The sequence below is a fragment of the Canis lupus genome, chromosome 25 (genome assembly GCF_011100685.1).
Source record: "Canis lupus familiaris isolate Mischka breed German Shepherd chromosome 25, alternate assembly UU_Cfam_GSD_1.0, whole genome shotgun sequence".
NCBI classification, from domain to species: domain Eukaryota; kingdom Metazoa; phylum Chordata; class Mammalia; order Carnivora; family Canidae; genus Canis; species Canis lupus.
Genome location: NC_049246.1, coordinates 32,260,684 through 32,284,308, shown reverse-complemented (window position 1 = coordinate 32,284,308; position 23,625 = coordinate 32,260,684). Strand labels below are relative to the sequence as shown.

The following is a 23,625-nucleotide window of genomic DNA, read 5'->3' as shown; positions in this document are numbered from 1 at the left end:
CTGAGTGAAATAAGTCCATCGGAGAAGGACAAACATTATATGGTCTCATTCATTTGGGGAATATAAATAATAGTGAAAGGGAATAAAAGGGAAGGGAGAAGAAATGGGTAGGAAATATCAGAAAGGGAGACAGAACATGAAGACTCCTAACTCTGGGAAATGAACTAGGGGTGGTGGAAGGGGAGGCGGGAGGGGGGTGGGGGTGAATGGGTGATGGGCACTGAGGGGGGCACTTGACAGGATGAGCACTGGGTGTTATTCTGTATGTTGGCAAATTGAACACCAATAAAAAATAAATTTATTATTAAAAAAAAAAAACACCAACTGTGCCACCTGACTTTTTAGGAAAAAGATTTTAAGAAATCGCACTTAGCAACATTTAGCTCTCCTCTCGACTGCAGGAGCATCTGTGTCCAGTTCCCTATGTAGATGCCAGCCTTTTCTTCCTGGGATTAAGTAGTACATTCTGTATCCGTCCTGCTTGGCAACTGAATTTGCTGTTTGGTATTTTTCTTACAGGGGGCAGCTCTGAAGTACCTTCCCAGCATAATTAATGATGTCAAACTTGTGTTTGATCCCGTTGAGCTCAGGTAAATAGCAAAACACATTTGCTGACTTTAACAAAGGGGTAGCTCCTTTTCTTGGCTGGGGCCTGGGCTGCTACACCTTCTGTTGTTCTTCTAACCCATATTAGCTGAACCCCTTCTTGTGCTCCGTTTCTGTGGAAGATATAAAAGAAGACACAAAGCCTGCCCCTGAGAGAGGTTTGCCCTTATCTCTGGGGCAGCAAGACAGGCAGACGTGAAATTAACTACAGAAGAAAGTACATAATAATACGCTTCCAGCCCTACCTAAGTACCCCTGCAATGCAAAGTCAGATGGTGAGCGACACTGGGGTGGAGTCAGCGGGGAAAGGATTTTGCAGAAGTGAGGTGTTCAGGCAGGTCTGCAAAGCCCAGATAGACATGACCGTGCTTTGGCAGTTTAAACAGAGGCGGCCCTAAGGCCGAGCGCCATAGCACGTGGAACACAATCTCAGCTTTCCTTCCAAGGGGCAGACTCTCAGGGCGTCTGGGAGAGATTTCCACGGAAGACTCTCCACACCGAATCTCAGAGTAGAGGGGAACCTCGTAATGATACCTTCAGCGTGACAGAGTGCAAATACTGACCTCTGGGATTTCTCCTGCAGCGTGCTCTTCTGCAAGTTCATTCAAAGCATCCCTGACAACCAGTTAGTTCGCCAGAAACTGAACTGCATGACCAAGATAGTGGAGAGCAATCTTTTCCGGCAGTCAGGTATGTCTTCACCCAAAACTACTGCTTACTGAAATTCCAGTCTTGCTCCTTCTTCAACCAACACCTGTTTTGTTGTTGTTGTTGTTGTTGTTTTAATGTCAGTAATGTCCTTACCAGTAGTTTGTTGGGACTTAGGGACCTCCTGAGAAACCAGTTTTAAGGAGCAGAGTGTGTTCAGTATTTCTAAGGGGATCTTAAAGAATAAAAGCATGCATGTTTTAATGAGAACAGTCCAGTCTTTCGTTAATTAGAGAACTGTCCTCAAAATGGACACCCCAGAAAGTAGCAGGCAAGCAGGAAAGATGGTTCTTTTAAGCAAATGTGTCTTCTTTGACTTATATTTGTTGCATAACCTGAAAAGCCAGGAGGTAGCAGTGCAGGGGTATGCTGGTGCCACTCATCCTGGTTCAGGAGAGCGGATTATGCATATCTCTTCTCAACTTCCATGTTTGGTCATGTCACATGAGGAGCTGAAAATGGGTTACAGTGGTTTACACCACAGAAATTGGCAAACACTCTAAGTTATGGGTTTGGTGAGGGTGGGATTGGGGAGGCTTAGTGGGGGAGCCAAATCACCAGCATACTGCTGGGAGGGCAGAGGGCATGGAGGAGAGAAAACTCTTACATGGATGAAATACTCTTCATTTTGTAACTAGGGGCAAGTATGTAGCCACCATGCTTAAATCACTAAGTTCATGTCCCAAAGCTAATATGGGAAAGAGGTCCAATACCTGGTCTTGCCCCAATAAATCCAAGACTTGCTAGAGAGGGTCCACTCTGGGAACTTCTTTTGGAGCTACTAACACTAGTTCAGGGGCTACCACTAGTTGCATGTTTTGCCTGGAGGGTTGAGGACTGGCACGACTGCTTAGAAATAGGGAAAGGTGAGTGGGTTATTGGTGGCAGGCCTCCTGGCCTTGCCCCACACTAGCTATGTAACTTCAGACACGTGAGGAGCCTTTGTAGGTCTTAGCCTCCATTTCCCTGGAAGGAAGGATTTGAACTAGATCCTATCAGTAGACTGTTTTGACTCCGATAGCTTCTGACCCTGTGAATGTTTGCTTAGAAATTCCATCTGTTAGAAGGACACAGTTGAGGGTGTGCACAAAGCTGGTGAATGCTCTTAAGCAGAAAACATACTATTACTAAACATCTTAATATGCTATGAGATCTCTGCCTAAGCATGCAGAAAGGATATATAAAATAATAAAAATGGGGGGTTTGAGCACAAGAGCAAGCATGCACTATGTGGTTCCAGTTAGAGGAAGTATTCTCACTATTAATAGTCCTTTCTGTTAGTGTCCAGAACATCTGGCCTCGTCATAATAATGTCTTCGAATAGCGAAGATCCCAGAAGGAAAACATCATAGATAAAGATAATCTCTTATTTTCTGAAGCCTGCAAAAGGACTTGATTGGCACATCCTTAAAACACATTGAAATGGGGATCCCTGGGTGGCGCAGCTGTTTAGCGCCTGCCTTTGGCTCAGGGCGCGATCCTGGAGACCCGGGATCGAATCCCACATCGGGCTCCCGGTACATGGAGCCTGCTTCTCCCTCTGCCTGTGTCTCTGCCTCTCTCTCTCACTGTGTGCCTATCATAAATAAATAAAAAATTAAAAAAAAACATTGAAATGTACTAGCAAAGCTCCCGCGGATATTTACACAAATTTCAGAGTAAATTCTCTCCATTAGGTGGAAACTTTGAAACATTTTTTAAAAGCGTAACTTGCTTAATTTGCTCATTTTGTTTGACTTAGCCTTCAACTGTCAAGTTGGCGTATTTTTTTTTTTTTTGGTAAGCTAAAGATATTGTTGAATACTTGAAACATTTTTGCATGTATCCATGATAGGTGTAATTTTCTTAACCCTTCAAATTAAGTTAGAGGCCCGAAGGTCCATGCCTACAGTGCTGTGTTCCTGCTCGGTGGAGCTCTGAGGTCAGCTGTGGTATCAGGCAGAAGCGGGGCATTTCAGGGGCTGCCGCTGCAGCTGCCGCAGCTGCTGAGCTGTGTGCATTCTCTCCCGCAGAGTGCAGAGATGTGCTGCTGCCGCTGCTGATAGACCAGCTCAGTGGCCAGTTAGATGACAACTCCAGCAAGCCCGACCATGAAGCCAGCTCGCAGCTTCTGAGCAACATCCTGGAAGTGCTGGACAGGAAGGATGTGGTGAGTTGAATCATCACCCGGTGCAGACCACACAGCACACGCTGGTCCCTTTGCCTAGGGCAAGGATGACTTCACAGCCTTCCTAGTCTCAGGGTTTCGCCCAGGCAGTTTAGAACCTAGGTACTGGTGCAGGCCATGCTGGTTTTGAGGTGATCGGAGGGGCTGCTTCTTGCTAGAGCCTGCTCGGCAAATCTAGGTCCAGGAGAGATCTGCTTACTGCTGGCCCCTGCTGCGGCCTGGTTTTCCCAGCTTGTCTACCACTGAGATCCCTGATGGGACTTTGAAGAATCAGCCGTGTTCAGACATTTTGTGCAGAAACCTGGGCCCTCCTTTACCTCTAGTGCTGATGGGACTGTTGTTAATATTCCTGAGCTTCTGAGATGCTCTCAATTTTATAGTCTCTCTGATATCGATCCTTCCTTTTGGAGCCTGGTAGAAAGGATGTGTTTTCGTATCTTGTATCTTCTCTCTTACCTAGGCACCCATCCTCCCCAAAACCCGGGGGCTGCATCTGTCTGAATTTACCTTGTTCTAGAAATGGCAGAGCTGATAGCCTAGGCATGGCCTCCTCCAGAGGCTGGAGTAGTCGGCAGGATGTGTCAAGCTGAGCACAGACCATACTCCCCACCCCCACGATGGCTGCACAGCACCAATGTTCCCATACAGCAGAGAAACACCCTCAGCTTTGCCTAAGCCCACTCGCTCACCAATATCTTTAGATTCAGTTCTCCTAAAAGAATTGAAGAACGCTCTGTCCCTTTTCCCATGGCTAAATTCTTAGCTCACTTTTCAAGGTCCACCCCAGTTTGGCCACAGCCTGCCTCATCCACTCATCTTCCCATGGGCAAGTCTGCATCTCTGCTAGTTCACGCCTCAGCCACAGGGATCCTGGAGAGCACCATTGCTTTCTCTGCCCACCTTGGCTCTTTCTCTGAGCCCCTGCAGCCCATCTTAACAATTTGTATTATTTATTTGATATTTATTATAGGTCATGCTCCCTTTCCTTTTTTTTTCTTAAATGTGTTTCTAGAAACCACATAAATTATAAATTTCGCCAAGGAATTTTGTGATAGGGGATTTGATTCCTAAACGAGAGATTTTGCAACAAATAAACAAATGTAACTGATCATCTCCTTACGATAATATTTTTAAAAAGTAACTCTTATGACTCAGTAATCAAAAATACTAAAATGAAGCTCAAGCTATAGTTGGCAACAGCGTACCAGAGACTTTGGTTTAGGCAGGGCTCCGGTGTTCTAGAAGTATATGATCCAAAGTTAATCAGAACCATGGGAATCGGGGTGTTTGTTTTCTGATGCTGGTATTAGCATGTGTAGCTCTTTATCCTTACACAAATCTACAGGTGCCTCAGTTTCCACTCTGTAACATGTAGGAATTATTCTAGATGGCCTCTTAGATCTCTTCTACTTCTGACACTGTTTTGTTTTATTTAAATATTTATTTATTTGAGAGAGAGAGAATGAGTGGGGGGGAGGGTCAGAGGCAGAGGGAGAAGCAGACTCCCAGCTGAGCAGGGAGCCCAACGTAGGGCTTCATCCCAGGAACCCAAGATCATGCCCTGAGCTGAAGGTAGATGCTTGACTGACTGAGCCCCCCAGGCACCCCAATACTTGACATTTTAATAAAATTGTATATAGCATATTTTAATAAATTGAATTTAAATAAAATTTTAAAATGTTGATTATGAAAAACAAAACAAAAAACAAGAACTATATATATAGCAATGATTTAGTTATTTGAAGGATTAACTAGGAGTTTCAAAATATCTGTCATGAAAAAAGAATGAATAAAGGCTTTGAAAAGACAAGTTGAATATTACTAACTTGGAGCTGAATGAGTACAAATCACCAAAAAAAAAAAAAAAAAAGGAAAAATAAAGAATATGTATTTGTGAAGCACTGTTTGTTGTGTACATCAACCCAGCTCATTCCTGTAAGGGAACCTTTCTTTTTCCAGCTATGAAAATGGAAGCTCAACAAAGTTAAATAATTGCTCAAAGTGACACACGACAGAGTCAAAATATTAAATCCCTATGTTAGTCTTCTCAGGCTGCCAAAACACAACACCCAAGACTGGGTGGCTTAAATGACAGATATTTATTTCTCATGGTTCTGGAGGCTGGAAGTCCCAAGTCAGGGTGCCTGTGTGGTCAAGTTCCTGGGGAGGGCCTCCCTCCTGGCCTGAAGACAGTTCCTGTCTCTCTGTCCTCACATGGCTTTTCCTCAGTGTGTCTGTGGAGAGAGAAAAGGCAAGCTCTCTAGTGTGTCTCCTTAAAAGGACACTAACCCTATAAGACCAGGGCCCTGCCTTCATGACCTAATTGTCTCCCAAAACTCCATCTCTAAATACCATCACATGGGAGATTAGAGTACCAGCATATAACTTTTGTGGGGTATAAAAAGTAATTTTTATTTAAGTAATCTCTCTGCCCAGCACGGGGCTCAAACGCATGACTGTGAGATCAGGAGTCACATGCTGTATCAACTGAGCCAGCCAGGTGCCCCCAGCATATGACTTTTGAACAGATTTAGTCAATAGCAATCTCCTTGACTTGAGTCTCTTGGGTTTTTTTTCCCTCCTACTCAGAAGGTGGCAAGAACGTTGAATTTTTGCCTTCTACTTCCCATGCACGTGGCTAGTTACTCGGGGCCACCCCATGTGCTCAGCATCAGGACTGACTTCTCATGCCAGCGAGGGGTCTGCCCAAAACTATGTTGAGTTGGTGGCCACAGTGAACTTGCAGTGAGTGTGTGTGGCCTGGGTTATTGGGATGGCATCCTGTCTGCATCCCCACGCTCATCTTGGTACATGCTATATCCAATCATTTTCAATTGATTCCTTAGTAACAGTATATAGTAATCTGTGAACTTATTTTCCCCCCTTTGGACAAGAGATTGCTTGAAGGGAAGAGCAAGAATGAGACTTAGAGAAAACTCACCTGTCCAAGGTTTTTTTTTAGGAAAAGCAAAGCTGAGTCAGAAGAAGTGGTATCAATTCCTGTGTTTCCCCCGTGCAGGGCCCCACGGCGACCCATATCCAGCAGATAATGGAACGACTGCTGAGAAGGATCAATCGGACTGTGATTGGGATGAGCCGACAGTCTCCCCATATTGTGAGTATCGCGACCACGCTGCCACCACTGCTTCCCAGTGTTCCACCTGCCTATTGGGAGGCCCCAGACCAGTAGTGTCTTGGGATCAGATTCCCACAGGTCCCACTCGCCCCAGTCCTGGTCCACAATCTCCACCTGCCTGCTGTGCCTCACAGCTGCCTGGGAAATAAGTGGGCCCTAGAACTTCACAGACCTCCCTAATGATGGGATGACCTTGGTTCTAACTGCCCGCAGATCTTGATTCCAGCAGTGATTTTTCTCTTGAGAGAAAAGGCTCCAGCAAGGTGATGGGAGGGGCTGAGGGAGAAGGGTTTGGGGGACCTTGTCTTGCTCATATTGAAGATTAGACAAAGCCTGTTGTAATACGTTCCAGCAGAGATGGAAACGTGTGGGCAACCCAGGCAGGCAAGCTCAGTACCCATTTGACCTCATGCTCTTCTATCTGTTTAATATTTCATTTAAGGAAGACATGAGGCTTTGTGAGCAGAAGATGAAGGCTTGTGGTGGCTTCCTCTGTTATCTCAAGTAACTGGGTTCTGATTCTCAATATGTGGTGCACAGGCTCGTCTGGATCTACCCTTGTTAGAATGATAACAGGAGCACTATTAGTACTCCTAGCTGTAGTGATGATAGAGTAGTAGTCATTAGCTGGGTTTTGTTTTTTGTTTAATCTGCCAGAAATTATTTCAAGCAGTTTCCATTTCATGGAAGCTTCACACAAGATCCTTGGAGGTAGTTCTTTCTTTAGCTGCATTTTTTTTTTTCAAATCAGGAAACCTGCAGAGAGAGGTTAAGAAATCTGCCTGAGGTTGCAGAAACACCAGGGGTTTGAAATGGGTCTTGAGTCCCAGGCAGCCTGCCTGCTGCAGAGGCCTCACATGGTGGCTGCCCTCACCCCAGGCAGCTTAACCAGGTTATGTTTTCCAGCTATGCACTGTAGTCAGCAGGAGAGGAATTCTGATCACTTCCATCTTCCCCCGCACTATATTTCCACTGCTGTCTAGCGTGCTTGTAGATTGGTGCCCTGTGGTACCATCCAGCCCTTTTGGTTTTAAGAAAAACAAATGTTTGAAAGAATTTGTGATTAGCATGTTTTTAGAAATGTGGAGGTTGCTCTGGCCTCTTCCTCTCCACCTGCTGGGCCTCAATTAGATGTCAAAAAAAAAAAAAGTAGTTTGCAACCAGGGGTAACTGTTGGAAGACCATGCTGTATCATCATTAAAATGAGGGATCTTTTACTTATGATATTAAAAGCTACAATTCGATCTCATTTAGAAAACAGAATGAAAAGAACCATCCCAAATGGCTTTAGTAAACAAAAGCCATTTAAAAATTTTTTATTTTTTATTTTTTATTTTTTTTACAAAAGCCATTTATTTATTCAACAAATAGATGTTAAGAGACTGCTGTAAGCCAGGCACAATTCTAGACACTGGAGGCATATTAGTGAACAAAATAGATAAAAATCACTACTTTAGAGAAGTTTATATTCTAGCATAACAATAACAAAAAATAAGGTATATGCCATGAAGGAAAAAAAAAAAAAAAAACGAGCAAGATAAGGGCAATCAGGGTGGGAGAGTTACAAATTTAAACTAGGTGATTAAAAATGGTTTGCATGAGAAGGGAAAAATTGGACAAAGACTTGGAGAAGTAGAGGAGGTACTGTGGAGGTATAGGGAGGGGCCTTTCAGCAGAGGCAAGGCCAGGGTAGAAACCTCAGGATGTCCCTTGTAAGATTCACATCTGGTGATAGAGCTGATCCAAATAGGATTGTAGAGAAGTAGCCACTAGGTTAAGATTCAAGGTGATCAAAAACATAATAAAGGATTCAGATCTCTTACTAAAGGTGTAGACGCTAGACATACCATTCATTGTTATTGTCAATCCATTGCTGCCATATTTTTAAAGAATATAGAAAGAAAGGCAGGTTGATAACTATATTGTTTAGGAAATGATATATTGGTTTTCTAATATTTAACATGTCTTAATTTAAATTTATCTCTTCAGCTTCTTTTAGTAATGAAATTGTTCATTATCTTACTTGTTTAAACCAACTCAAGAATGTTGGCTAAGTGTATTTAAAGAGAAGGGTGGGGATTTGAATGTCAAAGGAGCAGGATACTTGTCCTGTTTCTGTTAAAATAAGATGATGGGAGTGGTGATGGCTGAGATACAGGGAGTGGTAGAGATGCCAAGAAAAGCAAAGTAAAAATGCAGGAGAAAGATAAACATAGGAAGGAAAAAAGCAAGGGAAAGACAGAGACAAAGAGAAATATGCAAATAATAAAAGAATGAATATCGATATATGTGGCTTAATATAGTTGAGTCTCATACTCAAGAATAGTTAAATATTAGAGGATCTGTTAGGGGCACCTGGGTGGCTCAGTAGGTGAAGCATCTGACTCTTGATTTCAACTCGGATCTAGATCTCAGTCGGGGTCATGAGTTCAAGCCCTGAACTGGGCGTGGAGCCTACTTTAAAAAAGAGAGAAAAAAAATATTTTCAGCAAGGATTTGTTAATTAAATACATCAGTTGGATAAAAGGAAAAAAGCTTTATGACTATGTCCAAAAATGCCAAAATATATGATGAATATAACATGAATTCCAAATTAATGGAAGGAAATGTTAACATGCAATCACCAGGCAACCTATTTATTCTCCTAAAAAGGAGAATCAAGATGTTAAATCTCAACACTGTTTAGCATTTTTCTATAAATTCCAGTCAATATTATAACACACATGCATATATTTACTAAGTATGAGTATTGAAAAGTTACAAAATAATTTTCATAACTGTCATTATTTTTAGTGAAATGATTACCATTTCTATGAAACCCAAGAAACTTAACAAAATCTTAATGGAAATAATGAACAATTTATTAAACTGACCAGTTTTAGAATAAACAGACAATATCCAATGGCCTTTCTACAACAACAGTAGCTATTTAGAGATTATAAAAGAAAAATCCCATTCAATTTAGTCATGAAAATATGAGAGTAATATGAGTTAAATGAATAAATAAATTAAAACTTAAAAAATTAAACCAATACAAGATACACCTAAATGAATAGCCCCATTGAAGTAATAGTGGAGGATTTGCTTGTCATATTTGAAAACATTATAATTAGCTACAGTAATTAAAATAGTGTTGGACTAATGGAATAGAGTACATATATCCACAGAACAGAATTGAGAGAATTTAAGAAGAGACTTCAGGTTATATGAAAATTCTATTACTATTCAATAGGGAAAGTGAAGATTTTTAATAAACGTTATTTGGAAAATACATGAATGGTGTGGAAAAAAGTTTGACTTTTATTTCATGCTCTATCCAAAAAATAAATTTCAGATGGTATGAAAGGTCAATGTAAAAAGAAATATTAAAGCAGCTAGAAGAAAACATAAATTAATCTATACTTTTAAAAATTCCATTATAATTAACATGCAGGATTAGTTTCAGGTGTACAAATAGCGATCCAACAAGTCTATACATTTCTCAGTGCTCATCGTGATAAGTATACTCTTAATTCTTTTCACCTATACCTATTTTTCAAGACCTATTTTTAAGAGAAAAGAGATTTATGAATTTTCAAAAATGGAAAGGATACCATAAAAAAGTTTATTAGAGAAAAATATTAAACCCCTATATGTGAAAATATGTATATAAGCAAATTAAATGTCAAGCACCAAACCCTAAAACTTATTTGTAAAATAAGTGCCAAGTGGCTGATAGCCTTAGTATAAAAATACCTATTATAAACAAACCATTAAAAATATATATATATTTTAGTAGAAAAATTGGTAAAGAATACGAGCAAACAGCAAAATGAGAGAAAAATAAATGGCCAACCAACAAATAGACAGATGTGTAATTCAGAAGAAAGGAAACGCAAATTAACAAAAATGAAATTAAATAAAATGCAGAGACCCAGAATAGGCAAAGGCCTGGAGAAACAAGTAGTGTTAGATACTGACAGGAATGCAAACTCTGTGTGGTTTGGTACTATATATAAGAAGCCTTAGGACAGTAAATTTGCATTGCTTTATAATTAGAAAAATAAACTTTTTTTAAACAAAGAGACTAAGACATTCATTCAGAGAGTATTCTTTCATTGTTTTTGTGTTTAGAAAGTCATTTTCTCCATCCCTAAAATAGTTGTATATTCATCTTCTCTATGCCAATTCATTTAAATAACTATGTTAATACAGGAGGGCATTTCCCCCTAGATATTTGCCCACTGGCCAGAATATTAAGTCTGTGATTCAAGTATGGTGGGACTAGAGGAAAACACATTGAATATGTAATTCTTGACATCAAAAATATAAATTGATGTTAATCATCAAGCTCTTCAGTCCCTTTCTTCAAACCACATCCATAATCACAGGTGCATAATAACCTGCAGGAGATAGCAGTCTGAAGGATTCTGGAGTTAGAAGAATGACACTGAAGTGCTCTAGCTGGGAGCACTCATTTCCCTATCTCTCTGCTCTTCCATTCTCAGTTTTACCATCTCTGTTTCCTCCTTGCTTTCTTCCAAAATCAAATTTGTGCTATTTCACACATTTCTCCACGGACTACAACTCTGTCTCAACAAGAAACTCAAAATCCCCAAGTTGTTGTGTTGTATTTTATTTTATTATTATTATTTTTAATAATAAATTTTTTATTGGTGTTCAATTTGCCAACATATAAAATAACACCCAGTGCTCATCCCGTCAAGTGCCCCCCCCAGTGCCCGTCACCCATTCACCCCCACCCCCCGCCCTCCTCCCCTTCCACCACCCCTAGTTCATTTCCCAGAGTTAGGAGTCTTTATGTTCTGTCTCCCTTTCTGATATTTCCTACCCATTTCTTCTCCCTTCCCTTCTATTCCCTTTCACTATTATTTATATTCCCCAAATGAATGAGACCATATAATGTTTGTCCTTCTCCGATTGACTTATTTCACTCAGCATAATACCCTCCAGTTCCATCCACGTTGAAGCAAATGATGGGTATTTGTCATTTCTAATGGCTGAGGAATATTCCATTGTATACATAGACCACATCTTCTTTATCCATTCATCTTTCGATGGACACCGAGGCTCCTTCCACTAGTTTGGCTATTGTGGACATTGCTGCTAGAAACATCGGGGTGCAGGTGTCCCGGCGTTTCATTGCATCTGCATCTTTGGGATAAATCCCCAACAGTGCAATTGCTGGGTCATAGGGCAGGTCTATTTGTAGCTCTTTGAGGAACCTCCACACAGTTTTCCAGAGTGGCTGCACCATTTCACATTCCCACCAACAGTGTAAGAGGGTTCCCTTTTCTCCACATCCTCTCCAACATTTGTGGTTTCCTGCCTTTTTTTTTTTTTTTTTTCTGCCTTGTTAATTTTCCCCATTCTCACTGGTGTGAGGTGGTATCTCATTGTGGTTTTGATTTGTGTTTCCCTGATGGCAAGGGATGCGGAGCATTTTCTCATGTGCGTGTTGGCCATGTCTATGTCTTCCTCTGTGAGATTTCTGTTCATGTCTTTTGCCCATTTCATGATTGGATTGTTTGTTTCTTTGGTGTTGAGTTTAATAAGTTCTTTATAGATCTTGGAAACTAGCCCTTTATCTGATAGGTCATTTGCAAATATCTTCTCCCATTCTGTAGGTTGTCTTTTAGTTTCGTTGACTATATCCTTTGCTGTGCAAAAGCTTCTTATCTTGATGAAGTCCCAATAGTTCATTTTTGCTTTTGTTTCTTTTGCCTTCAAGTTGTTGTATTTTAACTGGTGACCTAGCTGAGATCTTAGAGTCAGTGTCTGATGACCTGCAGGATTCTGCAAATCATACTATTAAAGGGGTGAGCAAAGCCCTCCACATTCCTCAACTCAAACCTAGAAGGAAGTCATTTTAAGCAGAAACAGCAAAGCATGTGCCCTTTAGACCTTTAGGATGCAGAAAGTATCCAGGTTGGTGGGGTCCCTGTTTTGGTAGTTGGGTGGAGATAACCAAAGTACACGTGCACAAATCTTGTTTTGTCAGCTGGTGGTCTAAGGGGTATTAGATTTGTGTTTCTTCTGTCCTTCCAGGGGAGTTTTGTTGCTTGTATGATCACGATCCTGCGGCAAATGGACGACAGCCACTATAGCCACTATATCAGCACTTTCAAAACCAGACAAGACATCATTGTAAGTTGTCTTTGTTGGATCTGGATTATACTTCTTATATTTGGGGGCGGGGGGAAGGAAAGAAGGGAGGGAGGCAAGAAAGAGAAAAAGAAAGAAGAAAAAAGAAAGAAAAACTGAGCATCATGAGTCCAGAATTCTCTTTCACTCATCTCCATTACTTCATGGCTGTCCACAATGATTACAATAAGGAAAGGGTTGATTCTTATTTTCTCTGTCTGATAAGCATTTGAAGACCTCAAAACATGTACCAAGAGGCCCTCACTCAGCCTCCTGAGTCTCTTGGATTTAGAGAGAACCTTTATTTAGAACCATTTGAGAGATCTTTCTTGTTCTCAGAAGAGAACCTCATTTTCAGAGGTAGTAGTTATGCCATGGCAAGGATTCTGAGAGGCAGATATGTGCACAGTACTGCTTCTAAGATGTGGTTGGTGTCATCTTTTTCAGTATTCCCTGGAAAGGGAAACAAGAAGAGTTAATACTTGCCCCTTACAACATCTGTAAGATGATATTTGCCCCCTGACAAATGTCTGTCACCTTCAGTTGACAATATTGTATTCTCTTTTGTTTTAAACAAGAAAATTGTTCTCATAATGACTGTTTAGCATACAACCAAAAGTTGCCTAACAGGCATAGCTGGGCCTCAGGTGCTTCCCCAGGATGCTCTCTTTAGGGAGTTGTTAGTGACTATTAAAAAGTCCCTGAAAATATCATCTTATCTTGTAAAGCAGTGAGCCGGACACAGCTGGATCAGCAACTCAGTGACCCATTGTACTAGTCCTTGTGGTGGACCATCTCCCACCATCCGTGCATATTCCAGTCTTCTTTAGGCTCTAGATTTTCTACTTTCTGCCTATATTATACTGGTAGGATGTGGCCTGTACACCTGAGGATATCCAGTTCCGTTTCTGCCAATAGCCTTCCTTTCTGAGAGGTCCACATGATGGAAGAAAACACAAGGAACTGCAGAGAAAATGCTAAGTAGTAGTAGTAGTAGTAGTAGTAGTAGTAGTAGTAGTAGTAATGGCAGTGGGAGTAGGTCCAGTGATGAACCATGTGGTTTAATCTGGAGGCCTTCATGAACCTCCGCTTAAGCCATGCTCTGGCCTGCAGCATGGTACAGGGACTCATAGCAATATGTAGTTGTGCCCACAGAGACCAAGTGCAAGAGAATTAGGAACAGAGGAAGGGAGGGAAGAGGTGGAAGTGGGGGGCTAGCAGCGTGTCCCCTCCATAGGCAGTAGGTATAGTGGGTTTAAGAACACAGACTTTAAAATATCCAGATCTGGGTTTGAATTCTGGCCATTCTGTTTCCTTCTGTGAAATTTTCGGCCAGCTATTTAACTTCACTAAAGCTCAGGTTCCTTGTCTATAAGATCATACCTATTTTGAGGGTTAATGTAAATGAGTATCAGTTGAATCAACACCTGATAATTACCGAGCTCTGTGTTTGGCGTGTAGTTGATGCCTATGAAGACTAGCTATTTATAATAGTAATTTTATTATTGTCATATAAAATAAAGTTAACATAAAAATAGTATAGTTACTTTTTAAAAATTTCCTTCAGAAAGTTAAGTAGAATAAGGGAAGTTATACTAAATTCAAGCTCTTGACAATATAGTTCCATTAAGTAAGCAGACAAAACAGTACATTCCAGAACAATGGTAGGCTCTTTCCCCTGTATTATCTAATTAAAAGAGGATTATTATCCCCATGAGGAAACTTGTCATCAGGGGCAAGCCTTCAGGGTACAGCTAGGCCATTGACTTCCAGCGAATTGTCCTTTCCCTCCCTCTGCCTCTGAGTAAATCATTTGGCAGAATTTGGGAAGTGGGAGATAAAGTAAGACCTGGGATAATCTGTGAATTACCTTTCTTATACGCTATTTCCAATTAATTTAGATTCCCAAGAGTTCAATGTAGGATCGGCATCAGAAGTGGATAACTGGCATCTAAACTTAATTCTCGCTTCACAAATCACAAATTCTTACTGGTTTGAGAGAGTCAATAGAATAATTAATATATGAGACTATGATGAAACATTTTAAAACTAAGGAAATATGTGTATGATTTGAGAATTGAGGATAGAAAAGTTGGACTCTCCATTGAACTGGAGGAAGAGTCAAGCATGGCACAGACTTCAGAGCCCGGACCATTCCCACTCCTGTGCTGTGTGGCATCCAAAGTGCTGGAAGTTGGCCATCATGCCCACCATCTCAGAGGAACATCATTAGAGATCGAACCCAGGCCGCCTACTTCCCAGCTCCCGCCTTCCTTCTGCTACATGATGTAATTCATAAGATAGAACTGTGCGGTTTAGTGCCAGAGGGATTGGCCTGGATTTCCAACTTAGGAATCCGAGTGGAAAATGTCTAAATTTAACTAACTAATAAATAAAAAGCTTTCAAAACTTTTAGCTTTGAATTTTAGTCCAGAATGTTCTAAGTTGCTTTTTGATCACAGCCCCCTTTTGAATACAAGAGCTGTTTTCCGGACACTTTGCTGTGTTCTTTTGTTATTAGTTATTACTGTCATCACGACCCACTGCCAACTATTGCTGTTTAAGGACCCTTCAGGACCCTTCCCCCAAGCCACATCTGGGAACATTCCTGGAATCGGAGGCATAATGACTTTGCTTTTTATTTATAGTGGTTTTCTTCTGTTCTAATAATAATAAAGGAGAATTGGACTCAGAGTTATTAGAAGTATCACAATTTCCGGCAGATTCATTTTAAGTGCAGTAGATGTGTTTGGACAAACTTGGCAGCAGAGGACTAAAGATATCATGGCTCTAGATTTGGGGTCCAGAACCCTGAGTTCCCTTTCCTGCTCTCCCACTGCCCAGCTTCTACAGCCTGAAGCCAGTCTTTTACCTTTTCACAGACTCAATTTTATTATTTCTAAAATGTGGACAGCTTTTTTGTTCTTGTCAGATCCTTAAAAACTCTTATTTTTTAAAAAATATTTTATTTACTCATTCACAAGAGACACAGAGAGTGAGAGAGGCAGAGATAGAGAGGCAGAGACATAGGCAGAGGGAGAAGCAGACTTCCTGTGGGGAGCCCGATGCAGGACTCGATCCCAGGACCCCAGGATCACGACCTGAGCTGAACGCAGACGCTCAACCACTGAGCCACCCAGGTGCCCCCCCCCCCCAAAAAAAACCCCTTATTAAAAAGCTAGGCTATAATTATGGGCAAAGGACATCTTGTTCTCATGCTGTCCATGCTCCCTCTTGTCACCTAGTTCCCCCCACCCCAAACATTCCTCCTTTGTTCTCTGCAGGACTTCCTCATGGAAACTTTCATCATGTTTAAGGATCTGATTGGAAAGAATGTGTATGCCAAAGACTGGATGGTCATGAATATGACACAGAGCAGGTGAGATGGCCCAGGATCGGGCCTGAGGCATTTGACTCTGAATCCTTGGCTTTCATGACCATGACCAGTAACCTGACCTTTGGAAAATGCTGTTGAATCTCTTGGGGGGACATCTGGGCTCTATAGAGTAAGGAGCCTCCTGTGGCTATGATGCCGGTTCTGGACTTGCATTCTTGCTTTTCCCCTGGGCTGTTGGCAGCTGCTCTGCTTCAAGCTCCCTGCTCTGGTGTAGTCTCTTGATTGCCCTCCATCCTCAGTCTCGGCTCTCCCATAGCGCCCTCCCGTGGTTCCATGTGGCCTTCATCATCATGCCATGCAGAGCCTCTGTGGCCTGGCTCACCGTGCTTTTCTAGCCTTACCTTCCAATATTTCACTCCATAGACAATGTGTGCTACAACCAGAGTAGCCTCTTCTCCATCCCTGGACGTGTCCCATGTTTTCCCTTGGGCTGCATCTTCCTGCTGCGGTGCCTTCCCCACAACCTCCAGCTGTCAGCGTGCCACCATTCAAGGTCCTCTCCAAAGGAAGCCTTTCTGACCTGGACATGGCATTTTCCTCCTTTAATGTCCTGTACCTCTTTGACACCCCCTCCACCAGATTGTCCATATTCTTTGTGGGGTCATGGTTAGATTTATATGTTGCAAGTAACCCCCACCAAGTTGTAAACATCTTAAGACCAGGAACCCTCTCTTTTAAGACAGACCTAAGCCAGTGCTTTGTAGTTGTTGGACCATAACAAATACTTGATGAATAGGAGCAAAGTGAACTGAATATATATATATTTTTTCAAAGTTTCAGAATTTTATATATATATATATACACATACATATACACACACACATATATGAAATAAGATTTCAAAATTATATATATACAGATAATCACAATTCTCTGTGAACTTTATTAATAAAGTAAATCATCAGAGATACAGATGTAGTGAAATGACAGGACACCCCAGTCCCCAGTGTTTATAGCAGCAATGTCCACAATAGCCAAACTGTGGAAGGAGCTGGGATGTCCTTTGCCAGATGAATGGATAAAGAAAATGTGGTCTATATATACAATGGAGCATTACTCAGCTATCAGAAAGGATGAATACCTACCATTTGCAACAACATGGATGGAACTGGAGGGCATTATTCTGAGTGAAACAAATCAGTTGGAGAAAGACAACCATTATATGGTTTCACTTATACATGGAAGATAAGAAATAGTGAAAGGGATTATAAGGGAAAGGAGGGAAACCTGAGTTGGGAAAAATTAAAGAGGAAGACAAACCGTGAGAGACTCCTAACTCTGGGCAACAAACAAAGAGTTGCAGAAGGGGAGGTGGGTGGGGAGATGGGGTGATTGGGTGGTGGGCACTAAGGAGGGCACTTGATGGGATGAGCACTGGGTATTACACTATATGTTGGTAATTTGAATAAAAAATAATTAAAAAATAAATTATCCTAAGAGTTATTAACATACCGATTTAGAAAAATCCTTCCCAACTACATGCAGACAGATTAAAGAAAAACTCTCATCAGTATCGCAAAACTTGAAAAGGGAAGCATGGCAGTAGAGTGCAAAGAGCCCTCTCTGAGGCTCAGGAGACCTGGTTGATCACCTCAGCTATACCCTCCAGGGGCTAAATTGTGATGCAGCCTTGAGTGGCTCGTGGAGTCAGTTCTAGAAACTTGACTTGAATGTCCTCTGCAGTCTGTTCTGGTGTTGGTCCCTGATGACCTTTACAGAGCTAAAGGTTTCATGTTGCTGAGTCTAGGTTTGGTTTGCTTTGGTTTTTCACGTAGGTAGGAGATGTTCTGAAGAGCAGAAAGTTGCCTTCTTCATCTGGTATTTCCTTCCCACAGGGTTTTCCTCCGTGCGATAAATCAGTTTACTGAGGTTCTCACAAGGTTCTTCATGGATCAGACAAGCTTTGAACTTCAGGTAAGCAATCTCCTCACCTAAGGGGTTCCTTGAATTCTCAGTCATGGTGAGACAATTGTGGCATTTTGGAAAACATCACTTCAAGTTTTATCGTTTTCAAATGCAAACAGTTTTCCTGTTTTTTTCTCCTTTCCCTAAAGCACATATTCCTATCACTCTCCTCCAGACAGAATCAAGTTGATTTTTTTTTCTTTCTATATAACTAATACAGGTGAAAAAAAAAAAAAAGGTAAGAGTAGAAAATATAGCTAAGCAAAAAGAAGTAAATTGAAATACAAATAGTTCTACCTTCTGCTGTGAACATAACACAAATACACATAAACGCATGTGCTTGCAGATGGGCACGCAGACATTCCTCTGCCTGCAGGTGGTTTCATTTCTAAGCAGAGATTCACATACACACTTGTGTGAAAATCCAAACTGGGTTGAAGCAGGTGACTCCTAGCTCCATCTTCATCCATCTAGCAAATATTATTTATTTGCACAGAGCACCATTTTAAGGTCTGGTGAAGGTAGACAAGTTCCATGCTCCGTGCTTCAAACATTTTGTTGGTGACCTGCTTTTGCTGTGTCATGTGGCTTTGTTTGTATCTGTGGGACTTTAAAAGTGGAGAGTCCTAAGAAGAGGAGATTATATATGCATTTATATATACATATGTATGTGTGCGTGTATATATAAGCTAAAATGGAGTACCTATATTTGCTAGACATAATATATATATATATATATATATATATATATATATATATATATATATATGCCAAAATGGAATCAAGCTGTGCAGTTCTTTGGCAACCTATTAAATTTAATTTTTTTCTATCATCTTTTCAATGATACTAAATATTCTCACAATATTATTAATGGCTGAGTACGGTCTGTCATGGCCGGGCCATGATTTATTTAACCAAATTCTTCTTATGAACATTTAGATTGTTTCCATCTTCTGTTATTTAAATAGCACTGTGAAGGCCTTCCTGGCTTTAAATATTTTTAAATACCCATGGTTATTTTGCCAGGATAAAGTCCTAAAGTATTTACTATTTCAGAAGTTTGGCAGGATTTTAGGGCTTTTGATACATATTGCCAAACTACTTACTATAAATAGGTGCACTTCCTGGCGGCAGTTTTGCCCTATCTCAGGAGTAAAGACAAATATAATAGTCTGGATTAAAAAAAAACAAAAAACTTAATAGTAAGTGTTAACATTTTCAGAGCTGAATAATTGAAACACAAGAAAGAAAAAGAAGCCTGGTGGATTTTATTTTGCTTTTTTTCCTTAATCCCTGTGAGTAAATTTCTACCATGTGGCATCGTTTTACTCTGACCCTTACTAATGTTATTTTCCATTTCTTTTCACCCACACAATCAATTTTGAGCAGCTCTGGAACAATTACTTCCATTTGGCAGTAGCCTTTCTCACCCATGAATCCCTTCAGCTTGAAACCTTCTCTCAAGCCAAGCGCAGCAAAATTGTCAAAAAGTAAGTGTCCTCTTAAACTTGCTTATGATTGGGAAGGTGATTTTTCCATTTCTTTTCAGAGCAGGGTTTTTGGTATCACAGAAATGAACTATTCAGGGGCTCCCCATGTTGTTAGTGAGATGTGTCTTAATGTCATCATTTAATAGACTTCAAATTTCCTCGGATCATGTCTCTTTTCAACCCATCAGTCATCGAAATTTTAAATATTTTATTTTTTAAGGCTTTTAAAAGATTTTTAAGATTTTATTTATTTATTTGAGAGAGAGAGAAAGAGAGTACAAGATGGGTGGAGGGTCAGAGGGAGAAGCAGAGTCCCCGCTGAGCCAGGAGCCAGATACGGGGCTCAATCCTGGAACTCCAGAATCATGACCTGAGCCAACAGCAGAGACTTAACCAACTGAGCCACCCAGGCTCAGGCACCCCCATTGCAGTTTTTTTAAGTGGCATCTATACTTGGAGAGGTGCTGAGGCTGGCCAGTACTCCCACCTCCATCCAAGAACAGCTGCCCATCTGCTGGCAGCTTACCCAAATTGCAGGCGCAACGCCTCTCCCACTCATATTTCACAAAGCAGAGTTCTTTGGCCCCACTCTGTACCTCTCAAGTCACTTCAGCAGAGGAGCCAAGACTAACACATCCCCTAAAAATGCCCTCCAGATTCCTGGCTCGGAATTCAACATGGACATATGTCCAGGAGCGATGAGAGATTTAGGGAAGCTTTTCATTGCTTTCCTTTCCGGTCTGTTTCAGAGTTCATGGAGAGCCTGGAAACTCAAAAGGCTGTGTAGTTAAATAGAACATGAGAAATTTATCATTTAAAGGCTATGAAACTTGAGCTCTGTTCCCTTGCCAAGATGTCTGAGATTCTAGGCAAACTCTATGGTATCTGTCTACCCCTGGTTTCTCCCTAAAACACAGATTGGTGGCTAAGAGATTGAGATTTAAATCTCAAAGATAAAAGTAAAACTGGTTTTCCAGATTTCCCTACGGGGTGGGTATGGAGAGAAAATAGATTTTTAAGATGGATATCTTAATCTTAGACTATCGTAAATGACATAACTTCTTTCAAAGATGGATTTGATTTTGGTTAAACACTCAAGAGTGAAGTTAGTTGACACCACGTCTGGTAAATAAAGTGGTTAGTTAGGATTAATGATTCTGGTTTTTTGTTTGTTTGTTTGTTTGTTTTGTTTTTTTGATTCTGGTTTTGATCAGAGAAAAATGTGACTAAGTACAGGTTGTATAAAATATATATGGTCTATGGCCATACCACCCTGAACACACCTGATCTCGTCTGATCTTGGAAGCTAAGCAGGGTTGGGCCTGGTTAGTACTTGTATGGGAGACCACCGGGGAATACTAGGTGCTGTAGGCTTTTCTTTGGGGCACCTGGGTGGCTCAATGGTTGAACATCTGCCTTCGGCTCAAGTCCTAATCCCAGGCTTCCCAACGGGGAGCCTGCTTCTCCCTCTGCCTTTATCTCTGCCTCTTTGTATGTGTCTCTCATGAATAAATAAATAAAATCTTAAAATAAATAAAATAAAATACATATGCATGTGAGCAAAGATGCACGTTGGGAAAAACATTTTTACTAATGTTACAGAAATATGAATAAAATTTTTTCAGGAGTTCTCTTATTTTTATAAGTAGCATCAACAGTGGTCTTAATAAACAATAGTAGTTATCATATATGCTTATTATGTGCCAGACATGAACTATATATGCTTACCTAATATAAATAATAAAATTAGGTATTTTTGTTGGAATGTAATAGTAAGAAAAGTTTGTTTTGTTTTTGTTTTGTTTTTGTACAAGAAGCCTTTACATAAGAATTTTATCCTGGGGGGATCCCTGGATAGCTCAGCAGTGTAGCTCCTGCCTTTGGCCCAGGGCATGATCTTGGAGTCCCGGGATTGAGTCCTATGTCGGGCTCCCTGCATGGAGTCTGCTTCTCACTCTGCCTGTGTCTCTGCTTCTTCCTCTACCTGTGTCTCTGCCTCTCTTCCTCTGTGTCTCATGAATAAATAAATAAAATCTTTCTTTTAAAAAAAAGAATTTTATACTGGTTTCTAAATTTACAAAGGAGGAATTTGAAAAAAAAAAAACGTTTAGTGCAATGAGTAGAATATGTAGAAACATGATTGTAGGATGGGCCATAGGTCCTTACTAGAGATCCCTGGGAACATTGGCCATATCGACTTTGACCCGCTCTATTTCTAGTTTTCTTGGCCCCAGCTTCTGTGGTTGTGGTTGGGGTAGCCTCAGGCCTATGTATTCTTTAAGAGAGATCCAGGTGATTTTGATTCTTCTCTAGTCATTAACCACTGTCTAAATCAACGTTTCTCTCTCTCTCTCTCTTTTTTTCATCATCGACTCCTATAAGGAAACCTTTCAGAATTGTTTTTCTAATCACACCACCCCTGAAATATTAATACCATATATATACATGTTTATAAACATATCTGTTTATGTACTCTGTGTATATTTGTACTTCCTACACAAGAACAGTAAGCCTTCTGTGCCCCAAGGACCCTACAAGGCTGTGTAGTTAAATAGAACATGAGAAATTTCTCAACTGAGAAGGTATATCTAGAGCTTCTCAGTGTGAGTACTCTGAAGAACATAGTGGTATGGATGTGGGTTTCTCAGATAAAAATGTATAAAAATCATGTTGGTTAGACATCAGTCACATAGCCATGTACATCATGCCTCATTCATCTTCCTTTTCATTACTGCTTGTTATGCTTTGTTTCTTTGCTTAGCAGTGGCCAGAATACTCCTCACCCTTCTCTCTTCGCTGTTTGACAATTTCATTTCTCAGTTATTTTTCAGCATTTGCATTTGGCCCCCTCCTGCTAGTAAAGTCCCCTCTCCATGTGGCCCATTTCTTTTTTGGGGCTTCTTTTGGTATTAACTGTGTCTCTTAGAGTGACCTAGCCTCAGGCCTGTCTTAAATGTGACCTAGAGGAGCAACAGGCTATTTTTCCTTGCCTCATCATTTTAACATATGTGCTCATTTCCACTGCAGATCTTTCTCTTGTTTATGATCTTCTTCCTAGATATGGGGACATGAGAAAGGAAATCGGTTTCAGAATCCGTGACATGTGGTATAACCTGGGTGAGTGTATGACCTTGAACCTGCCCCTGCACAACTTCTGTGTCATAAGCATCCTACCATGGGTTCTCTTGGATTTTAATTCCCAGTAACCCCAAGATTGATTTGTCTGTCTAGAAGTGAAAGTTGACTTGTAGATCTTAGATTATGACATCCACATGTTGTCAGAATATGATACTTAGTCACTCACTTCTGAGTGACTTGATTTGATTTACCCACATGACCTTTTCCTGTTCTGGCCCTGTGGAGGAACATGGTGACACTTGACTTGCAGTTGAAATCACTTTTTAATATCCTCACTTACTTTCATTTCAGGTCCCCACAAAATCAAATTTATCCCCTCCATGGTGGGTCCCATTCTAGAGGTCACACTGACCCCTGAAGTCGAGCTCCGGAAAGCCACTATCCCCATTTTCTTTGACATGATGCAGTGTGAGTTCAACTTTAGCGGAAACGGCAATTTCCATATGGTAAGAAGTGGTAGAGCTGGAATCTTCTGAAGGCACAGATAGTCAGCTCTGACTTGCTTCCTTTTAATATAGAGAAGCAGTAGCCCAAGTAATACTAATCCAAGTTGGTCTAAAAACTATTTACTTTCATTTTGTGAAGCAATTAAGAGACAGAATTGAATAACCTATCCCATGGCTGAGAAACGATGTTTTTCTACATGCGTTTCCTAAAACAGCTCTGCATCTCTGGGTAATTAAAATTTGACATCACCCATTTTAAACCTGTCTGTTGCAGTATAGCTGTGAATATACAGTATAATGCCACAGATTAGGGGAATGATGCTGTGGTCATCTCTTGTTTTGAAGTTTCCCTCAGTTTATATGATCTGTCTCTTTATGCCTCAGTTTCTTTATCTATCTAGCATATTGGTATTGAAAGGAAGATTTTGTAGCTGTGAAGCTCTGCAAAAGTAAATTCCACTGCCAGGGCTTAGACAAGAAAGAAAAAT

At 40.7% G+C, this 23,625-nt stretch overlaps 1 protein-coding gene and 1 non-coding gene across 5 annotated transcripts in view; both read left to right on the top strand.

Annotated features, from left to right (window-relative positions):
* DOCK5 (dedicator of cytokinesis 5) overlaps positions 1-23,625 on the top strand; it is a 211,719-nt gene that overhangs the window by 143,846 nt on the left and 44,248 nt on the right. For 3 of the 4 annotated variants that reach the window (XM_038573778.1, XM_038573777.1, XM_038573779.1), the window contains exons 24-33: positions 520-590; positions 1,190-1,296; positions 3,327-3,463; positions 6,501-6,596; positions 12,666-12,764; positions 16,046-16,140; positions 17,994-18,072; positions 19,453-19,553; positions 22,612-22,670; positions 22,983-23,137. In XM_038573778.1, coding sequence (XP_038429706.1) covers positions 520-590; positions 1,190-1,296; positions 3,327-3,463; positions 6,501-6,596; positions 12,666-12,764; positions 16,046-16,140; positions 17,994-18,072; positions 19,453-19,553; positions 22,612-22,670; positions 22,983-23,137 — 999 coding nt within the window. Of the gene's footprint in view, positions 1-519; positions 591-1,189; positions 1,297-3,326; positions 3,464-6,500; positions 6,597-12,665; positions 12,765-16,045; positions 16,141-17,993; positions 18,073-19,452; positions 19,554-22,580; positions 22,671-22,982; positions 23,138-23,625 lie in introns of those variants that run through there. The other variant, XM_038573780.1, reaches the window with a different exon arrangement.
* On the top strand, positions 20,809-20,927 carry LOC119865991. The gene has a single exon (XR_005378943.1). It is a non-coding gene; the product is annotated as a 5S ribosomal RNA (ribosomal RNA).